This window comes from Vulpes vulpes, chromosome 4 (assembly GCF_048418805.1).
Source record: "Vulpes vulpes isolate BD-2025 chromosome 4, VulVul3, whole genome shotgun sequence".
In the NCBI taxonomy this organism is placed as follows: Eukaryota; Metazoa; Chordata; class Mammalia; order Carnivora; family Canidae; genus Vulpes; species Vulpes vulpes.
The window spans coordinates 88502742-88522808 of NC_132783.1; the positions used below are offsets into that span (position 1 = coordinate 88502742).

General features: G+C 43.3%; 1 protein-coding gene across 2 annotated transcripts in view; it reads left to right on the plus strand.

Moving 5' to 3' along the window:
• Nucleotides 1-20067, plus strand: part of SH2D4B (SH2 domain containing 4B) — a 79864-nt gene that overhangs the window by 5913 nt on the left and 53884 nt on the right. For both annotated transcript variants that reach the window (XM_072755121.1, XM_026010167.2), the window contains exons 2-3: nucleotides 15954-16117; nucleotides 17390-17537. In XM_072755121.1, coding sequence (XP_072611222.1) covers nucleotides 15954-16117; nucleotides 17390-17537 — 312 coding nt within the window. The remainder of the gene's footprint in view (nucleotides 1-15953; nucleotides 16118-17389; nucleotides 17538-20067) is intronic.

The following is a 20067-nucleotide window of genomic DNA, read 5'->3' on the forward strand; positions in this document are numbered from 1 at the left end:
AACCCCATGCTGGGTATAGAGATTACTTACGTAAATATTTTTTAAAGACCTTATTTTTTAAAAAAGTGCTTGAGTCCATTTTATCTGTCCTTATCAGCAATAAAACATTATATACTGACGATGAGAAATTTAAGGATTTAAAAATATTTTTCTCCGTGACTTTCTTGGTATAATCAAGCATGTTTGATTTCATTTACCTTCTTTGATCTTTCAAGATTTACATCTTCTGCTTATAGTAGGGGTTTCTTCATCAAATCATAATGACAATAATTACTTGGTCATTAAATTCACTTAGTACCGGTGTCATTGCTCCTCACATTTTTTTTTCCTCTGAGGGGAAAGTGATGAATGTTTTATTCCCCCTTCTACCCTATTGCCCAAGGGATTTGGCCAACCCAGCAGCATCGGCCTCACTGTGGGGGTTCTCAGCATGTCACTGTCTTCTGTGGTCTCCGTGGCCTTGCTGACATAACGTGGTGGGACACTGTTGACCTTGGCACGCTGACTTCTTCAGCTCCTTCATGAATTCCAACAGTGTGTCAGTTGATGCACTGGGGTGATGTGGGAGGCCACGACTGCCCAGGATAAAGGTGGGGGCGAGTCAGGGGAGAGGATGCCCCAGATTTCTGGACCATAGTTGGAGCTGTTGGTCACAGCCCCCTTCCTGGGTGCAAGGGGCAGAGTGTCTAGGACTGTGTAGTGTGGGGAACGGTGGGGGAGGCCACTGACACAGTCTCCCCGGGTTTCTCACGGTGTCACATTACCTGCCACTAGCGCCTGGTCCTTTTGTTAAGAACATTTTTCCCATCAGTACGCAAATATTCGAGGGACAGTTCTGGGGAGGGCAATGTTGGAGTTTGTTTCAGAGAATGTATGTGAGGAGGAGAGAAGAGGTGTCTAGGGGTGAGGCAGGCTGTGCAGACTCCTGTAGAGGACACTAATTAGTGCAGGGTAGACCAGAGGTAAAAAGTCCCTTGAGTCAAGATATTTGGTAAACTGGGGCTGAGTGTGGGTCTGAGGGGTCAGTTAGGGTAGCAGATGAGCTGTGGGGGTGCAACAAGCTTCCTACTGGGAGCTCAGAAGTCCGGCAAGAAGAAACACCACGAGAAGTGTGTCTGTGGTGACCCAGGGCTGTCCACCTGAGCCCAGAGAGGTGTCCTAGCACCCATGACTTGTAGATAAGCCCCTGCAGCTCTTGGGGTATACCTGGGGGCAGGCGAACCGTGCTCATTCTTCTAGACTTTCACGCCCGAAGGGATGCTCTATTAGCTCATTTTCTGAGGTGCTCAGGGGTGGAAAATAATAGTCACTGATCAGTTCTTCACCCTTTGGTTGGGTTGATGCCTTTTCCGAAATGCCTCTAGCCGGGTGGAATGGAACCAGGTCACCTGGATTTTCATCTTGGCTCCGTTTTGACCTTTGAAAGTCACCTGTGCAATGGGAATAACCACCCCTTCTCAACGGTCGTTGGGAAGGTTCATAAAGCTTCTTCAACAAGTGGGGAAAGCTCCTGTGGAGCACCTAAGGGCTAAGTCCTATTCCTCTCTTTCCTTTCCTCCCCACTCTGCACCCCCCGGCTCTGATGGAGATCCTGTGGACACTGGCTCAGCCTCTTCCAGATGCTCCACTGTTAGACCTAAGCTCTGGGCCAGCTGCATCGTGGCCTGGCCAACCTCAATGTTTTTGGAGTCTTGACCATAGTGGGGGTTGGGGCCTTGCCTGTGTCTGTCAAACATCACCCTTGTGTGTGTGTGTGTGTGTGTGTGTGTGTGTGTGTGTGTGTTTTAGGACCATTGGCAGAAATTCAGTTCCTTCATTTTTTTTTTAAAGATTTTATTTATTTATTCATGAGAACACACAGAGAGGATTGAGGGAGAGAGGCAGAGACACAGGCAGAGGGAGAAGCAGGCTCCACGTGGGACTCTATCCCGGGTCTCCAGGATCACGACCTGGGCCGAAGGCGGCGCTAAACCACTGAGCCACCCAGGCTGCCCTCAGTTCCTTCATTGAAAGGCTACTCTTGGTACTTGGGAGGCTGATAAGCACCCTTCTCATGGATCGGGAAAAGATGTGATGTTATAGTGGGTGCAGGACTAGTCTATGAATCGCTGTGATCTGCCCATAGTTGGAGGTGTGGCATTGGGTGGCCTGGGATCACCCTGTTTGTGAGTGTGTGGCTGGGCGTGGGCCCTTGTCCTGGCCTAGGCAGTGGAACAAAAGTTAGAATTCTTGGAGAGCCGTGTGTGTGTGTGTGTGTGTGTGTGTGTGTGTGTGTATGAATCGTATGTGTTTTGTTGGTGCTTTGGGGCGTAGAGTTGGGATCTAGGGCCAGACCCTTCCGTTACACCTGCCTGGACTGAGGGGCCCAACGTGGGCTTCCACCTGTAGGTGCTCTACCCAGGTTTGTGGACTTGACTAATGGGGCTCTATTTTCTGGCTTGCCAGGGGCTGCCTCACGGTGGGACAGCTGTGCTGGGGAGGGAGCTCCTAAGGGCGATGTCACTCTGCGTCCTGGCAGCCCAGTTCCTTCACTTGCAGTGGGGGGAGCCCTGTCCCAGTGGCTGTGGGGCTGGAGGAGGAAAGTTCCGGGCCCACCCTGCCTGCAGGGCCCGGGCTATGGGCCTCTGGTTCCGTTGTAGCTCAGCACCTTGTCCCCTCTCCCTTCCCACCTTCCCCAAGCCGGGAGGCCTGCTGCTGACTGAGGAGGCTCCCTCTGGCCAAGGGCTCCGGGGTCCATGTCCAGGGCCAGCACTTTTAGAGAGTGAAAAGCTCAACATCACTAGTAACCGCACCAGTGCAAGTCGTCACGGTAAGGTAGGCAAATGGCCAAGAAGCGTGGCAGGAGCACTGCTGGTGCTGACCCGGGCAGAGAGGTCCCCGCAGCTCGGCTGAGGGGGCACATAAGGGGGAGCCGAGCTTGTCCTTTCCCCGTATTTCTGCACGTTCCAGAAGTGCCTGAGGCCACACAGCCGGCCAGGGCTCAGTGGCCTAGCAGAGAACTGGGCTTTGCGGGCGGATCCCGTCCTGCCCCGGCTGCTGCCAAAGCTCAAGGCCTTTGAGCAGCTGGGTTTGCTCAGCTCTGGAGGGAGGGAAGCCCCTCTCCTGCCCACTGCCAGGGATGCCCGGGGGGCCGTGATCACGTTTAATTCCTCTCCCCTTGCCACAGGGGCCACCCTGCCGGCCACCTCCCTGCTCCCTACCTCCTCCAGCTCCCTACCTCCCCTTCCAGGCTGGAGGTCAGGAGGGGCAGTTTCTGAGAAAGGCCACCAGCTGGTTATCTGCCGACTGCCTGTCACCCGATCCCAGCTCTCAGCCCTGGCCCAGGGCAGCCGCGCCCAAGTAACAGGTTGCAGACGGCTGCCCGTCCCTCAGCTAATCTCTCCAAGTGGCTGGCATGACTGCTTTCCAGGTTTTTTTCTCACGTACAAATTAGCAAATGGTTTTCCCATTTGGTATGAGATTTTGCATTTGGCTTTGGGATCTGAATTCCTTGGGGGCAATTTTCACACCTGTTTCTCCCACCTTCTTGCAAAATTATATGACTTTAGGTGTCAGGGTCTTTTATTTTATTTCATTAATTTATTTTTAAAGATTGATTTATTGTAGCGGGAGGGGCAGATGGAGAGGGAGAGGGAATCTCAAGCAGACTCCCTGCTGAGTGAGGAGCCCCCCACGTGGGGCTCGATCTCATGCCCCGAGATCACAACCTGCGCCAAAACCAAGAGCTGGACGTTTAACCAACTGAGGGACCCAGGTGCCCCTGTGGTCATTTATTTTTATCCTATCATTTCACTGATATGTCCATTTTCTGACACCACCATCGGGTGCTCACAGTCAGGCTCGTGAGGTGCTGAAGATTTAGAGAGTCGTCCTACCCCGGGATCCGTGTGACCTGGAGGTTATTTTGTGCCTTGGATGCTGTTCTAGATAAATAGACGTTTTGTGCCAGGATGCTTATGCTGATAAGGAAAGGAGTAAGACTGGGGTCCAGAGACCCCACTGGCCCATTGATTGGGGTGTGTCTGACTGGGGGGATGGGCTTGAAGGTGGGCTATTGTGGATTTCGCAGTGATAGTGACACCGAGTCTCAGCAGACAGGGGCATGGTGGTCTTGGTGGCAGATCTTGGATTTGTCCCTTATTCTCATAGGAGAGGGCACGCCTTCTGCGATGACATGGCCTGGAGCTTGGGGAGCCACTTCAGGAGCCATTTTACACTCACAAGGTCAAAGTGAGTGGTGGGGGGCGGTGGTTTAGTGTGACCTGACCCCAAGTCTGTTGCAGACCCACGGCAAGGACAGTTCTGAATAAACAACGTAAGCAGCCCGGCATTGTTGACAACACACCTTATGGCCACTTCATGCCAACGTGCACACCCTTTACGCCAAAGGTGGGTCGTGTGGCAGTCAGAGGGCCTGGATTCAAATTTTGGCTCTGAACTGTAAGTGTGTTCCACTTATTAACTTGACCCTGGCAAATTACTCAAGCTTTCCTGAGCCTCAGTTTCTTTTTACATACACTGGGGACGATGGTAATAGGACCTATATCCCAGATCTGTGGGCAAGATTAAAAGAGATGCTCCCAGCAGAGCCTGGTATGTTTAAGAACCTGATAAACATTAGCAAAAGCACATTTCTCATCTAGTGGACTTCTTTCCTGTTTGTTTTTCCCAAAAGATTAATGTTCACAGCTTAGAACAAAAAGCACTTATATTAAGAGAACACACCAGGTGTTGGGGCAGCCCCTTCCTTGTAGGATTTGTTGAAAAACACCATTTCATCAGAAGTGGCCCTCCTCTTAGGAGATATTTATCATCTATCATTCATCTATCTATCTATCTATCTATCTATCTATCTATCTATCTATCATCTATCTATCTATCATCTATCATCATCATCTATCATCTATTTATCTATCATCTATCAATCAATCATCTATCTATCATCTATTTATCTATTGATCTATCATCTATGATTTATCTATCATCTATCTATCTATCATCTATCATCATCATCTATCATCTATTTATCTATCATCTATCAATCAATCATCTATTTATCTATTGATCTATCATCTATGATTTATCTATCATCTATCTATCTATCTATCTACCATCTATCGAGATTTATTTTAAGGAATTGGCTCACATGATCATGGGCCTGGCTAGTCTGTAATCTGTAGGGCACAGCAGCAGACTAGAAACTTAGGCAGGATTTCTATGTTACAGTCTTGAGGCAGAATTCCTTCTTCTTGGAGAAGCCTGTTTTTCACTCTGAAGGTTTTTGACTGATTAGGTGAGGCCCACCCACATCACAGAGGGCAATCTGCTCTTAAGTCAACCAATTGTAAATGGTAATCACATCTGCACAGCAACATCTAGATTAGAATTTGCCCAAACAACTGGCACGTGGTCTAGCCATGTTGACATGTAAAATTAACCATCACAGCTTATAATTGACTCTACCTGCATGTAGTAAGCACCTACTGTGTGCATCTACTGTGAGAGATGCTAGAAGTCCTCTGTCTGGCTGGGGTGGCCAGACACCTTGGTAAGGACATGCTGGCTAAAGGAAGATGCTCCTAAGCTACCTCCCAGAATCCAAGAATGGCAAGTATAGTCTGGAATCAGGAAGCTGCAGCCAGGGTTGTTTTTCTCTTGGTTTCCTGTCGGTGCTTCTCTCTGCACACCACACCAGCTCCCAAGGCTGTTCATCTTTAGAGACAATCCTAATGCTATCCCAGGTCTGAATCTAGGTGGCCTTTACTTCCAAGATCCATTATTATCAAATAACCCCACCCTTTCTGTCTCTCAGTTTAGATTCCATTCAGTGGGTGTCTGATTGGCCCAGCTCTGGTTCATATCTGTGAGCAAAGACGCTGGGGTCATGGGGAGGTAGGGCTGCTACTTCTCAGAGTGATGAGCTATGGAAGGCAGAGCTGTAAAGGAAGTTGGCTATGATGGGTAAACTTGTGATATCTCTCCTTAGGGTAAAACCTCTTTGCTTGGTCAACCCAGACTTTATCCAGTTTACAAGTGAAATGTCTGCATCTTGGGAATTTCCTTAGTTCCAGGCAAACCGGGACTGTTGGTCATCCTATCTCTGGTACACCCATTCTATGTGGAGGGAAATTGTAATGTAAAGGGGATGATATTACCTTTCCTACTCATTGACAGGTAGAACATGGGCATATATGTGGGGTAAAGTATGGGTCTAGGCCCTATTTTCTGGGAAAAAAATCCTTTCTCCTTTGAATTACCGTGGCATCTTTGGTGAAAAGCATTTGACCATATATGTGTAGGTCTATTTCTAGACTCTGTTCTGTTTCACTGCTGCATATACCTTCCTTACACAAATACCACTCTATCTGTAGCTTCATAGTAAATCTTGAAACTATAGCTTTGTAGTGAATCTTGAAACTGAATTGTGTGAGTCGTATTTTGTTCTTTTTCTTTTATTTATTTTTATTTTTATTTTTTTTTATTTTGTTCTTTTTCAGCATTGTTTTGGCTACTCTAGGACTTTTGCTTCTCCACATAAATTTTAGAATCAGCTTGTCAATTTCTATAAAAAGCTTGCTAGGAATCTGGGATTGCATTGAAACTGTAGACCAGTTTGGGGTGAGTTGACATATTAATATAGTTGAATTTTCCAGTACATGGAAAAGGTATAATGTTCCATTTATTTAGGTCTTTATTCTCGCAGCAACTTTTTAATGAAGATTTTATTTATTTGTTCATGAGACACACACACACACACACACACAGAGAGAGAGAGAGAGAGAGAGAGAGAGAGTCAGAGAGACATAGGCAGAGGGAGAAGCAGGGTCCCTGTGGGGAGCCTGATGTGGGACTCAATCCTAGGACACTGCAATCATGCCCTGAAGGCAGACACTCAACCACTGAGCCACCCAGGCATCCCTCTCAGCAACATTTTGTAGATTAGAGAACACCTTTTGTTAAATTTATCTCTATTTCATATTTTTTGATGCCATTGTAAGTGGTATATTAAAATTTAATTTTTACCTGTTTATTGATAAAATATATAAATTGATATCTGTGTTTTGATTACCTTATTCTCTGTGACTTTGCTAAAAATCACCAATTAGTTCAAATAGTCTTTCCCGTAGATTCTTTAAGATTTTATATGTAGGTGATCATACCATATGCAAATAGAGACCATATTATTTCTTCCTTTCCAATATATGTACATTTTTAATTTCTTTTTCTTGCCTTATTGCACTGGTTAGGATCTTCAGTACAATGTTGAATAAATGTGGTGACAGCAGAAAACCTGGTCTTATTCCCAATCTTAGGATGAAATTTCAATATTTGATCATTAAGTATGATATTAACCAAAGATTTTTTCCTAGATATATTTTATTAGGGTGAGGAACTTCTCCATTATTAGTATTTTGCTGAGAGTTTTTATTAGGAATGGACACTGGATATGTCAAAAGTTTTTTTGCATCTTTTGAGTTGATTACAGTTTTTTTTAGTCAGCTCTTATGACAAGTTACTTTGATTTTTGAACGTTGAATCAACCTTGAATTCCTGGGTTAAACCTGTATAGTCATGATACATTATCCTTTTTATATATTTCTGAATACAATTTACTAATGTTCTATTAAAAATCTTTAAAATCTAAAAAAAAAAAATCTTTAAAATCTGTGTTTGTGAGGGGTAGTGGTTTGTAGTTTTCTTGAAATATCTTTAGTTTAATATCAGGATAGTGTTGACCTTATAAAAATGAGTTGAAAAATACTCTCTCTTCTTCATTTTTTGGAAGAGTTTGTATAGAATTCATATTATTTCTTCCTTAAATATTTGGTAGAATTCATCAGTGGTGTCTGAGCACCCAGTGCTCATCAGGACAAGTGCCCTCCTTAATTCCTGTCACCTATTTCACCCATCTTCCCATTCACCCTCTCTTATAACCATCAATTTGTTCTGTATAGTTAAGAGTCTGTTTCTTGGTTTGTCTCTCTCTCCTTTTTTTTCTTCCTTTGCTTATTTATTTTGTTTCTTAAATTCCACATATGAGTGAAATTATATGGTATTTGTTTTTGTTTGACTGACTTATTTTCCTTAGCATTATATTATCTAGCTCATCCATGTTGTTGCAAATGGCAAGATTTCATTCTTTTTTTTTTTTTTAATGATTAAAGAACATTGGGTGCCTGGTGGCTCAGATGGTTAAGTGTCTGCCTTTGGCTCAGGTCATAATCTCCTGGTCCTGGGATGGAGCCCCATGGCGGTCTCTTGGCTCAGCAAGGAGTCTGCTTCTCCCTCTCTTTCTGCCTCCCCCATCCCAGCTTATGCTCTCTCTTTCTCTCTCTCAGATGAACAAATAATATCTTAAAAAATAAAAAAAGTGGTTGAATAACTTTCTTCTCTCTCTCTCTCTTCTTTATCCGTTCATCTATTGATGGATGACACATGGGCTATTTCCATAATTTGGCTATTATAAATAATGCTGCTATAAACATAGGGGTGCATGTATCCATTTGAATTAATGTTCTTCTATTCTTTGGGTAAATACCAGTAGTGCGATTACTGGATCATAGGGTAGTTCTATTTTTAACTTTTTGAGGAATCTCCCTACCATTTTCCACAGTGGCTGCACCAGTTTGCATTCCCACCAACAAGGCAGGAGGGCTTCTATTTCTTCACATCCTCTCCAACACTTGTTGTTTCTTGTGTTTGGACCCATAATGTTTAATATTATTAAATTAATTATTAAATGTTGACATTAGTGCCTCTTCTGTTTTTATTCAAGCCCTTTATATATGGTGAGACCTACATTGATGTCTTCCTAAAATTTTACTCCTCATATCCCTCCCAATTTGCAACCCTAATTAAATTCAATGTATATCAGGCTTATATCTTTGCCATGCTGCAATATATATTTTGTAGGCATTATGTCACTAAATCATTATATGAATGACATTAAACCATATGCAACCTGAATTTAATTTTACCGTTCTGTATTTTTAAAAGACATATATTTAGTATGTTCAAATGTATTTATTTTTCTTCCTGTAGAGTGTTACATTATAAAAACATATGATTTATTTGTCTATTTTTCTTTATTGGGTATTTATGTTTCCAATTTTTCATATTTTCATTCCATACATTGGAATACTGTTTTCTCTTTCAGTTTTCTCTGGGCACATGTGAAAGAGACTCTGTGAGTTATATACCTGAAGTGCTATTCCTTAGTGATAATGTATAGCATTTTCAACTTAACTAAATATTTCCAAAGATCTTCAAAGTGATTGTATTGGTACTTTCTACCATCAGGAATTTGTAACAATTATTGTTGCTCCGTATCCTTTCCAACACTTGCCTCATCAGACTTTTTACAAGGTTCTTTCCAATCTTGTAGGAGTGAAATGATAGATAGTTCATTCTTGTTTTTATAAGCTTGAATCTAACTAGTGATAAAGTAAACTATCTTTGATATGTTAGTTTATTATGTTTCCTGTTCCATGAGATGTCTATTCATATCAATAACCTGATGAAAATGTGTTAACCTGGAAGGAACAGAAAATCCACTCACCAGGGACTTTCAGGATTTGTTTTCCATGTAACCAAAAGGAGTCTAGAAATAGGCAGACCTGAACTGGGTTATTGGCTCTGTGACGTTAGTAATATTGCTGGCTCTTCTTTCCTGATTTTTAGATGGTGGCTTAGTATTTTAGGTCTTCAGGTAGTTATTGTGTGTTTTAGCATCACATCTGTGTTCCAGCCATGACGAAAAGGGGGAAGAAAGGTTGGGTGTTATTTGTTCAGGATAGCAAACATTTCTCACAGCTCTCTCACTATCTTCTACCTATAATAATTGGCCAGAACTTTGTCACATGGGCAGCCTTCCCTGGAAGGAAGACAAGATGAGAATTTTAATCAAGCAGATTGCTGTTTTGATTAAACTCTGCATACTAAATGCAAGGAAGCAGTGCAAGGAGGGTGGAGGGGTAATTGGTAGGTAACTGATAGCATTTGGGACAATAACTGTTGCTCTTTCTTCTGTGGGGTTGTTTGTCATTTTCTTACTGGTTTATAAGCATTCTTTGTATATCCCAGATAAATATTATTACTGTTTTTAAAGACTTTATTTATTTATTTATTTATTTATTTATTTATTTATTTATTTATGAAAGAGTGAGAGCAAGGGAGCACGAGTAGGGGGAAGGGCAGAGGGTGGGAAAGAATCTCCAGCAGTCTCCCCGCTGAGCCCATAGCCCGACGACGTGGGCCTCAATCTCATGACCCTGAGATCATGACCTGAGCTGAAACCAAGAGTTGGACACTTAACTGAGCCACCCAGACACTCCTATTCCAGATAGGTTCCTTTTTCTCCCCTCAGTCAAGATTCTGTGAAAAAAGCAGTGGTTCTTGAGGCGTGGTCCCTGGATTCCTGGAGGTGTGAGACTCTCTGGGTCAACAAGGTTAAAATTATTCTTACAGTAACACTGAGATGTTCTCCGACCTATTCACTGTGTTTATACTTGTACTAATGATGCAAAACCAAGACTGGGTAAATCTGCTGGTATCTTAGTAGCGGTAGTCATTGTATTTTTCCAGCATCATGCGCCTCAGATTAAAGTTAGTGATGGTTTCACTCCTTGATGAAATGGTAAACCTTATTCATTTTATTGTAGGACAAAATGGGAAGTATGCATAAAGCATTTCTGCTGCGTACTGAAGTATGATGAGTTTCCTGAGGAAAAGCACTGTGGGATTTCCATGTGCTGCTCTAGCCTCTTTATCCCTAGAATATAATTTTTACTTGAAGGAAGACTGACAGACAACCCATCTTTTGTAAGACTTGGGTATTTGAAAATGAATAAAATGAACCTGTCACTTCAAGAAAAGCAACTGGTAGAATTTATGCCAACAATAAAGTCTCAGCTTTCAAGCAAAAATTAGAAGTTTTGGAAAACTTGGGTCATCAAGAGTTTATTAAATTCTCAATGCATAAAGGATTTTCTCATGAGATTCATAGTGATATCAACAAACATGATTTTCTGATATTATGAAATAAAATGTGTTCACATTTGCAATACCTGCTTGACTCGGTGAAGCCATATTTTCCAAAGGATCAATGAATAATGAATAACATTGTAAGATTATGCATTAGTGACAGATTCATTTGAAGCACAAAATAAACCAATGGATTTTTATTTTATTTTGCTTTTTAAAATTTTAAACTTTTTATTTTGAAACAACTTTAGCTTTAGGCAAAAGTTGCAAAATGGTTCAGAGAGTTCCCACATAGCCTTCACCTAGTTCCCTGAATGGTAACATCTTATATTACCTTGATCCATTGATTCAAAATAGGAAATTAACATGACCAATCAGTTCTAATATAACAAAGTACAATAAATTCATTGATTTTTTTCAAGTTCCACATTACAACTTTTAAGAAACTACCATTTGAGTTTCACTGTAGTATTAAAGAAAAGTATCAATAAGTGTCTGAAGAACTATCAATTTTTCTATTTACTTCCCTTTTCTGACTGTATGTGTGAAGTCAAAAAAATTTTTTTATAATAAATTTATTTTTTATTGGTGTTCAATTTGCCAACATACAGAATAACACCCAGTGCTCATCCTGTCAAGCGCCCCCCTCAGTGCCCATCACCCAGTCACCCCCACCCCCCGCCTTCCTCCCCCTCCACCACCCCCAGTTTGTTTCCCAGAGTTAGGAGTCTCTATGTTCCATCTCCCTTTCTGATATTTCCTACCCATTTCCTCTCCCTTCCCTTCTATTCCCTTTCACTATTATTTATATTCCCCAAATGAATGAGAACACACAATGTTTGTCCTTCTCCGATTGACTCATTTCACTCAGCATAATACCCTCCAGTTCCATGTGAAATCAAAAAATTTTTATATAAAAAATTTTTATATACTACAACTAAAATTACATATTGCAACAGAGTGAATGTAGAAGCAGATATGAGAATCCAGCTGGTTTCTATTAAGCTGGACATCAAGTAGATTTACAAAAATGTAGAACAAGGCCACTCTTCCAACAAAATATTTTGTTCTAGAACAGATAGCTATTTTTCATAAAAATGCTATATGTAAGTATGTAATGGATTGGCCATTATTTTAAAGAAACATTACATTTTTTTTCCAGTGTTAGTTTTGAATATGGTAAATATTGGTAGATATAACTAAAAAAAAAGCATTTGAGATACTCAATATTTTTAAAGAATGCAAAGGGGTCCCAAGAGCAAGTTAATTGAGAACAGCTTCCCTAAAGACCCATTGTATGTAATGGGTTAACTTTTCTACGATGCTTCGAGGCTAGTACTATCTACATACCATCTTTGGGAGAACCGAGGAAAATCATCATTCAAATTACGTTTTATAGGGCTTATTTTTCTCACAGGACCCCAGTAGGGAAAGCTTGTTCTAGACATTAATAAGTTAATAGATGTAAAATATGTTGAACTGTGATTAGCTGATAAGCCCTCTGTAGATGTGAGCTGTTATTATTGCTTTAATTAATTGTTGCAATCATTTGACAGCTATGTGTATTCAACTATCTTCTCTCAGCTGGTGGCTTGATTTTTAATTGTCTTTATGGTGTGCCCTTTTGTGTAGAAATTTTAAGCTTCAATCTGTATTCAAATTTATCAGCATTGTCTCTTATAGTCTATTCTTTTTATGTCTTGTAGAAGAAATTCTTCCCTTCCCCAAAGTTATAAAGATGTGATTTTATATTTCCCTCTAAAAGTTTTCAAGTTTCCAAGTATTCCTTTTCACCAACTCATGGACCATGACCTCCATGGTGCCAAATTCAGTGGTCAGTCTTTTGTCTTCATCTTATTTTTTTTTTTTTGTCTTTTTTTTGTCTTCATCTTATTGACCCCTGAGCAGCCTTTGACACAGTCGATGCTGCCTTAATTCCTGAAATTCTTTCTCCTTGGCTTCTGGGATATTCCTCTTTTAGGATTGTTCTTCTGTTCATAGGCTTCTTTGTCCTTCTCTCCTTTGGGAGGTCTTCCTCCTAAGTGTCGAAGCGTCCCGGACCACCAGCTTTGGACCTCTTCTCTTTTCTATCTCTACTCACTCTCTCTCTGTTCTCATCCAGTTTTGTGGCTTTAAGTATCTATACACCGATGACTCCAAAGCTTTGTATCCTAATTCTAGCCTCTCCTCTCAATTCTGTTTCCTTCAACTGCCGATGGGATGTCCAATAAGCATCTCAAACTTAATTTGGCCCAAACAGAATAATTGATTTCTCCAAGTCGTTTCTTCTATGTGGCCAAACCATACATTCTGTTGCTTAATCTTGGAACATTGGAGTTTTCTCGTTCTCTTTCTCTCATAATCTGCATCCAGAATTTAAGGAAATATTGCTTTTTCCTTCAGAATATGTCCTAAATCTTAACTGCTTTATGCCTCCTCCGTTGTACCACCTTAGTCCAAGAAATAATTGTCTTTCACGGGAGCTGTTAACAAATGCCAATGGGAGTACAGGTTTTCTTGCCCCCGTCCCCCCACCTGTTTTCCACCCAACGGGCAGAACGGACATTCTGAGATGTGCATAAGATGTCACTTTCCCCGATCTCCCACTTCTCGTGGCTTCTATTTCACTTGGGATGAAATCCAAAGTCCTTACCTGGGCAACAGTGTCCACCAGGGTTAAGGCTGCTGCTGCTTCTCCACCTTCCTTCCTTCCCACATCAGCTGCAAAAGTCGCAGCCTGAAAGTGTACAAATCACTTCCTCTGATACCTGTAGTCTAGCGTTCATTCCCATGGCCACATGGACCTGAACGTGGTCATCTGGTGGGCTCAGGGACCCCAGTAGGGAAAGCTTGCCAGACAGTATGGTCGCTGTCACAGATTGTCGTTCTGGTCTCTCTCACGTTGTGTTCTCCTCCATACGAATACGCCCAGCACCTCCGTAAGGGGGATGTTCTCGAGTCTCATGCAGTCACTGTGTCCAGCTCAGTGTTCACAGTCTGCACGGCCTCTGCATTAATTTCTACAGCGTCTGGATGTGGCTGAAAAGGCGTGTTATCTAAGCACGCCCCACCTCTATGACACGGCACACAGTGGAAGGGCAGGGTCAGGATGTCAACTATGGAAATGGGGAGAATGTGAGCCCCCCTCAGTCACTAGTTGATAGCATTCCTGAAGTCCTAGAGGTCAGGCTCTACGGTTCTCTTGCCCTGGCAGGAGAATCAGGGTAGGACTGTGCCCTCGAGGAGGCTCCTTTGTGCATTGCTCCCCTTGGCCTCATCTCAAGTGAGTTTTGAGGACCATGCACTCCTTGAACTGACACAGGCTTTGAAACCCACCTTCTGTTCATTCATCGAGCTTGGGGACCCAAACGTGGCTGACATCTTGAACAATCAAAGGCTTTTTTTCTTTAAGTCCAGACTCAAAAATTTAGTAGGTTTCTGATCTCTTTGCTTCCATGTCCCAGTAACGACATCTGAAATTCTTTTCTAGACGTATTTTGCAAGTTGACTGTAATTCTCTGCCTCTATTTCCCTATGCTTCTGTTTTCAACCCAAGGGCATCTATCTATTTTAGACTCTTTGAAAAATAAGCATGAGGGGTGGCATTCTGAATGTACTTGTGTTAGCCTGACTCCTCTGAGGAGTAGAGACAGGGGTGGGGAGTAGAGACAGGAGTAGAGACATGTTACACAAACATGGGTTTTATATAGGAAATGAAACTTCCCTGTGGGAGGAAAGGGGACAGGGTGCTGGAGGAGTGTGTGAGAGCCGTCGTATTACAACAGAAGTCTGGCCTGGAGTGAAGGAGGTGGGGAAGGCCAAGGTATTCTAGGTAGGGGGGAGGGGGTGTTTTGGGGGAGCCATGCAGCCCAAGGGAGGTTTGTCATCATCCTCTTCGGAGAGTCTGGTGTCCCCCAGGAATGAGCCCACCATGCTGGCTCAAAGGCTGGGAGCCACCTCTGGGAAGCACGGCCTTCGGCAAACCCAAGAGCACAGGAACTGAAGTGCTTGCTCCGTTACCTCCCGGTGGGTGGATGTCTGTGGAGCACATTCTCACCGTGTTCGGTGCCTTAGGTCACTTTAATTACTTTCGAAATTTTATTGGGCACCATCAGGCAAACCTTAAAAAAAAATCCAATCTCTTGTAATTTGGGCCCTAAAGAAGGGGATGGTTTTTCCAATCCTACAAAGTCTCAAATTTCTGCATTCTCTCTATTCCCTTTCATATCTACTTGCAAAGCATTCAGTTCTTTCTTGAGCTCATTTCTTCCCCTTCGCAGCTGCTAGCAGCCGACACTCCCTCACTAGCCAGGTTCTGTTTTCCAGTTTCCTGCCCAAGAGTGGCAAGGTTGGGAGGTGCGAGGGTCTGCCTTCTCAGTTGCAGCGCCTGCGATTTTGTCAAATGTCTTGCTCTTGTGTGTGACATGGTCCCCTGGCTGTCCCTTAGGCTGGCTGCTCGGGGCCACCTCCCTGCCAGGGCAACGCCACCTGGCTTGCATTTACCCTGCGCCAGGGATATTTTCCTTTTTAGTCCTGGGAATTGATGGCATCAGTCGCTGTGGGCAAACCGAGAAATCTCAGTGGCTTAGTAGGCCCCAGGCTTAATCCTTGCTCCCCTTGCAAGCTGATGTGGGTCTGGGCCGGGCTCTGTGTCTCTGATTGCTTGTCTGCAGACAGGGGACAGCAGGGAGGGAGAGGAGGCGCTGGCGTTGTCACCCGCCGCGCTCTGCGCGGAGCATCTCAGAGGCCGGTCTTGGGCACCGTCTACACCGGCTGACTTGGCAGCTGTGTCGCTTCCTAGGGGGGCGGGGTGGGAGGTGGACGGCGCTTGGGCCGGCGTCCCTCAGGAATGCTTTCTGCGGATGGCAGTGGCCCGCAGACAGGTGGGGTCAGCATCCGCCAACCCCACTCACTCACCCTGGGCTAATTGGAACTCACACCTGTCCTTTCCCCCTTCCTTCTGCTGTGAGGCAGCGAGTGACAAACACATCCAGTGGCTCTTGGGGGCAGACGGTGAAGTCTGGGTCTGGATCATGGGAGAAGGCCCTGGCGACAAGCCCTATGAAGAGATCTCGGAGGAGCTGATCGCCGAGCGGGCGCGGCTGCAGGCTCAGAGGGAGGCCGAGGAGCTCTGGTGAGAGGTGCAAATGGGTGCCGGGGGGTCTGGGCGCCTAGGCTGGGTCCAAGCTGAAGGACAATAGGTTGTGGGTGGGAGGGAGAAGGTGCCAGGCAGCACCTGTTGGGCTCAGCCAAGAGTAAGGGACCACAGCATCAGAGCCTCCACCGGATGGGTCTCGTGGGTTCAAATCCTGGCCCCACCAGCCGGTAGTGAGCTGATCTGGGGTCTCAGTTGTGGCATCTGTGGTGTGGGCATAATACCCTTCCCATCTGGACGTAGTTGGATTCCCTGAGATAATACAGATGACCTACTTCTCCTTTCTCAGTGGCTTATCCCTGGGATAGTATACGAGTTTGGATTCACTTCTGTCGTCTGCTTGTTTCTTTCCCTTTCAGCTGCATTTTGCACGCAATGCGGATAGTTGAGCCCCCACTGCGATGTGGAGTCAGACGACTTTCATGAACAACTCTTAACTTTTTTTTTTTTTTTGCCAAACTTGGAAATCCATAGGCAGTTGATTCCAACATTCCCCACCCCCTAGCTTTAATTTAATTTTATTTTATTTTTAAGATTTTATTTATTTATTCATGAGATACACACACACACACACAGAGAGAGAGGGAGAGAGAGAGAGAGAGAGAGAGAGAGAGGCAGAGACACAGGCAGAGGGAGATGCAGGCTCCATGCAGGGAGTCTGACGGGGGACTTGATCCTGGGTCTCCGGGGTCACACCCCAGGCTGACGGCGGCACTAAACCACTGAGCCACTGGGCTGCCCTAAAGACACTATTTTAATTGTCAAATTGTAACAACAACTCAACACCCACCACCTAAGATAATCACAGTGAGCATCTAGGCAGCACCTTGAAGAATTGATCGATAGAGATTCCCAGTGTTATTTGAGATCACGTATGCTTTCCTGTTACCTGAGAAACTCAACTTATTGGTCCTGTTGATGGACTTTTAGGTTGTTTGCCATTTATTATGTTATAAAAAGCCTCTGCTGAACATCTTCTACTTACACCTTTGTGAAATTGAGTGAGAAAAAGGATTTCTGAGTCTTTCTTCCTCCCTGGCTTCCAGAAAATTCAGCTGATTTGCACTACCATCCAGGACAGTGACTCTTTTTTGTCTCAAACTTTGCCAACATCGAGTTTTGCTTAGTTTAGGTATCTGCCAGTCTAAGACCGGGAAATGATGGTTTTTATGGTTTTTACTCACAGTTCTGTTGTTACGTGGTCCTTCGGTTTCCTACTCGGGCTTATACCTCCTGGTGTTCTCTTGGAAGGAGACAGAAGGAGGCAGAAATCACCAAGAAGTTTCGGGATGCTCTGGCCAATGAGAAAGCCCGGATCCTGGCAGAGAAGTGGAAAGTGGAGATGGAGGACAGGAAGGCTGCCAAAGTCCTGGAGGAGCGCATCCGTGAGGAATTCAAGGTGAGCCAGCGCACGGGGCATCTCTGAGCGGCCACCAATGCTCGCGCCTGGGCTACTGGCGCCCATCCCTGGTTTGGCCATTTGTTGGTACTGAGAGCTTTATTTATTTTTAAGATTCTTTTTTTAGGGATCCCTGTGTGGCGCAGAGGTTTGGCGCCTGCCTTTGGCCCAGGGCGTGATCCTGGAGACCCGGGATCGAGTCCCACATCGGGCTCCCGGTGCATGGAGCCTGCTTCTCCCTCTGCCTGTGTCTCTGCCTCTCTCTCTCTGTGACTATCATAAATAAATAAAAATTAAAAAAAAAAGATTCTTTTTTTAAAGATTTGGTTTATTTATTTATTCATGAGAGACACACAGAGCGAGGCCTGAGTGCTTTATAAGAACAGAAATCTCACATGTATGAGCAGGAAGGAATCTGACACCCCATTTGGGCCAATCCACTTCTCATGGGACAGATGAGGAAACTGAGTGTTAAACAGAGGAAGAGACTTGCCAAGGACGTGGTGGCTGAGGGGACAGGGGCAGGATCAGAACTCAGACCTAAAAAAAAAAAAAAAAAAGAACTCAGACCTGCTGTCTCCCAACACAAGCGATCTGGAAAGGGGCCGAGAAAGTGTGGAATTTGGGGTCAGACCAGCCTGAGATCCAGTTCCAATTCCACTGCTTAGTGCTGTGTGAACTTGGGATGCTTGCCGAATGTCTCTGAGCCTTCACTTTCTTGTTTATAATATTAGGGTAATAACTGCATCCAACTTGAGTATTTTGGAGGGTTCAAGAAGATGACAAATGCACATTTCTGGCCCTGGTTAGGGAGTTCTTGGGAACCTTGCATACCTACTCATTCTGGGACAGTTGGGAGCTGGTAAAGGAGCTTTACACTGCTTAGATTGCTTGAAGAAAATTATTTTTTCCTGGTTCTATTATGCAATTTTTTTTCCTACAGGAATAATACATTTTTTGGGGAGGTTTAGAAAACGCAAAAAATATATAAGTCAAAAGAAGAAAATAATAACAATGCTGAATTCCAACAATCATATTATTTTATGGATTGTATACTCATTTAAACATTTTAATAATATTTTTTTCCTATACTGATAAGACAATGAGGACAGTGGCCCCTTAGGATCATTTATATGGCAAATATTTTTCTCAGGTTTTTTTTTTGTTTTTTTTGAGAGTGAGGGAGAGGGAGAGTGTGTTCATGAGCAGAGGAAGGGCAGAGAGAGAGAGGGACAGAGAGAATCTTAGGCAGGCTGCACGTCCAGCGCAGAGCCCCACGTGGGGCTTGATCTCACAACCCTGAGATCATGACCTGAGCTGGAATCAAGAGTCAGACGCTCAACCGACTGAGCCACCCAGGTGCCTCTCGGTGTTGTTTTTTCTTAATTTTGGTTATTGTGCTTTCAGGTGTACAGAAGATTATAAGTTTTATTAGCCAACTATATCAGGCTTTAAAAAATGATTTGTTTCATGCTAAGATCTGTGCCACCACAAGCTTCTAATAATACTAATCCACAGTGTTTTGTATATCACTCATGATTTTATTTCTTTGTACTTCATTTTCTCCCACTTTGGAGAGTGGTATGATATAGGGCTATAACTTTTTTTCCTTCCAATTGCTTAGCAAATTGTTCCATCTTTGTTTACAAAGATATAATCTATCCTCTCTCTTCTCATTGCACTTGCAGCCTCAATTCTTCTCACATACCTTTGGATCTCTTCATAGATTTTTCTCCTTTGATTATTCTAGAGCCACATTTGCTTGTTTAGTGATTGTGGCTTTTAAAATGAGTTTTCACATCTGCTAAGGTAAGAACCTATCATTGCTCTTCATTTTCAAAATGTCCTTGGCTGATTTTACCCATTTTTTTTTCTACTAGAGGTACATTTGATTCATTTTATCACTATCCTCCCCCAGACAACAACAACAACAACAAAAATACATGGTAATTTTAATTGGAATTTCATCACTGTGATAGATGTATTTGTGGAAGATAGACATATTTTTTCAATACTGAGCAGTTTCCTTGCTCAGGATGTAATATTATCTTCCTATTACTCAAAGCTTCTTTCTGTGTTTGGTAAAGTGTTTTTGTTTTGTTACGGGGGTGGGGGTGAATGGGTGATGGGCACTGAGGGGGGCACTTGACGGGATGAGCACTGGGTGTTATTCTATATGTTGGCAAATTGAACACCAATAAAAAATAAATTTATTATTTAAAAAAAAACCTGAAAAAAAAATAAACACCTGTAAATGCACTGGCCACCAATCCCAAACATTCACAATAACTTATATGTGCCGATGTGCTTCCATCCTTTGGACTTTGGTAAAATTTATTATTTTACTTAAATGCTCCACATTTTTTTTTCTTCTTAAACTGTAGGTTTGATATTTTTGTTTGATTGTGAATAAGATTGTTCTTGTTGCTTTAAGACCTATTGCAATGGCTGGTTACATATTTATATTGTTATTGATCTTACTGAATTTTCTTTCGAGCCATATATATAGGATATACTAATGATATATATA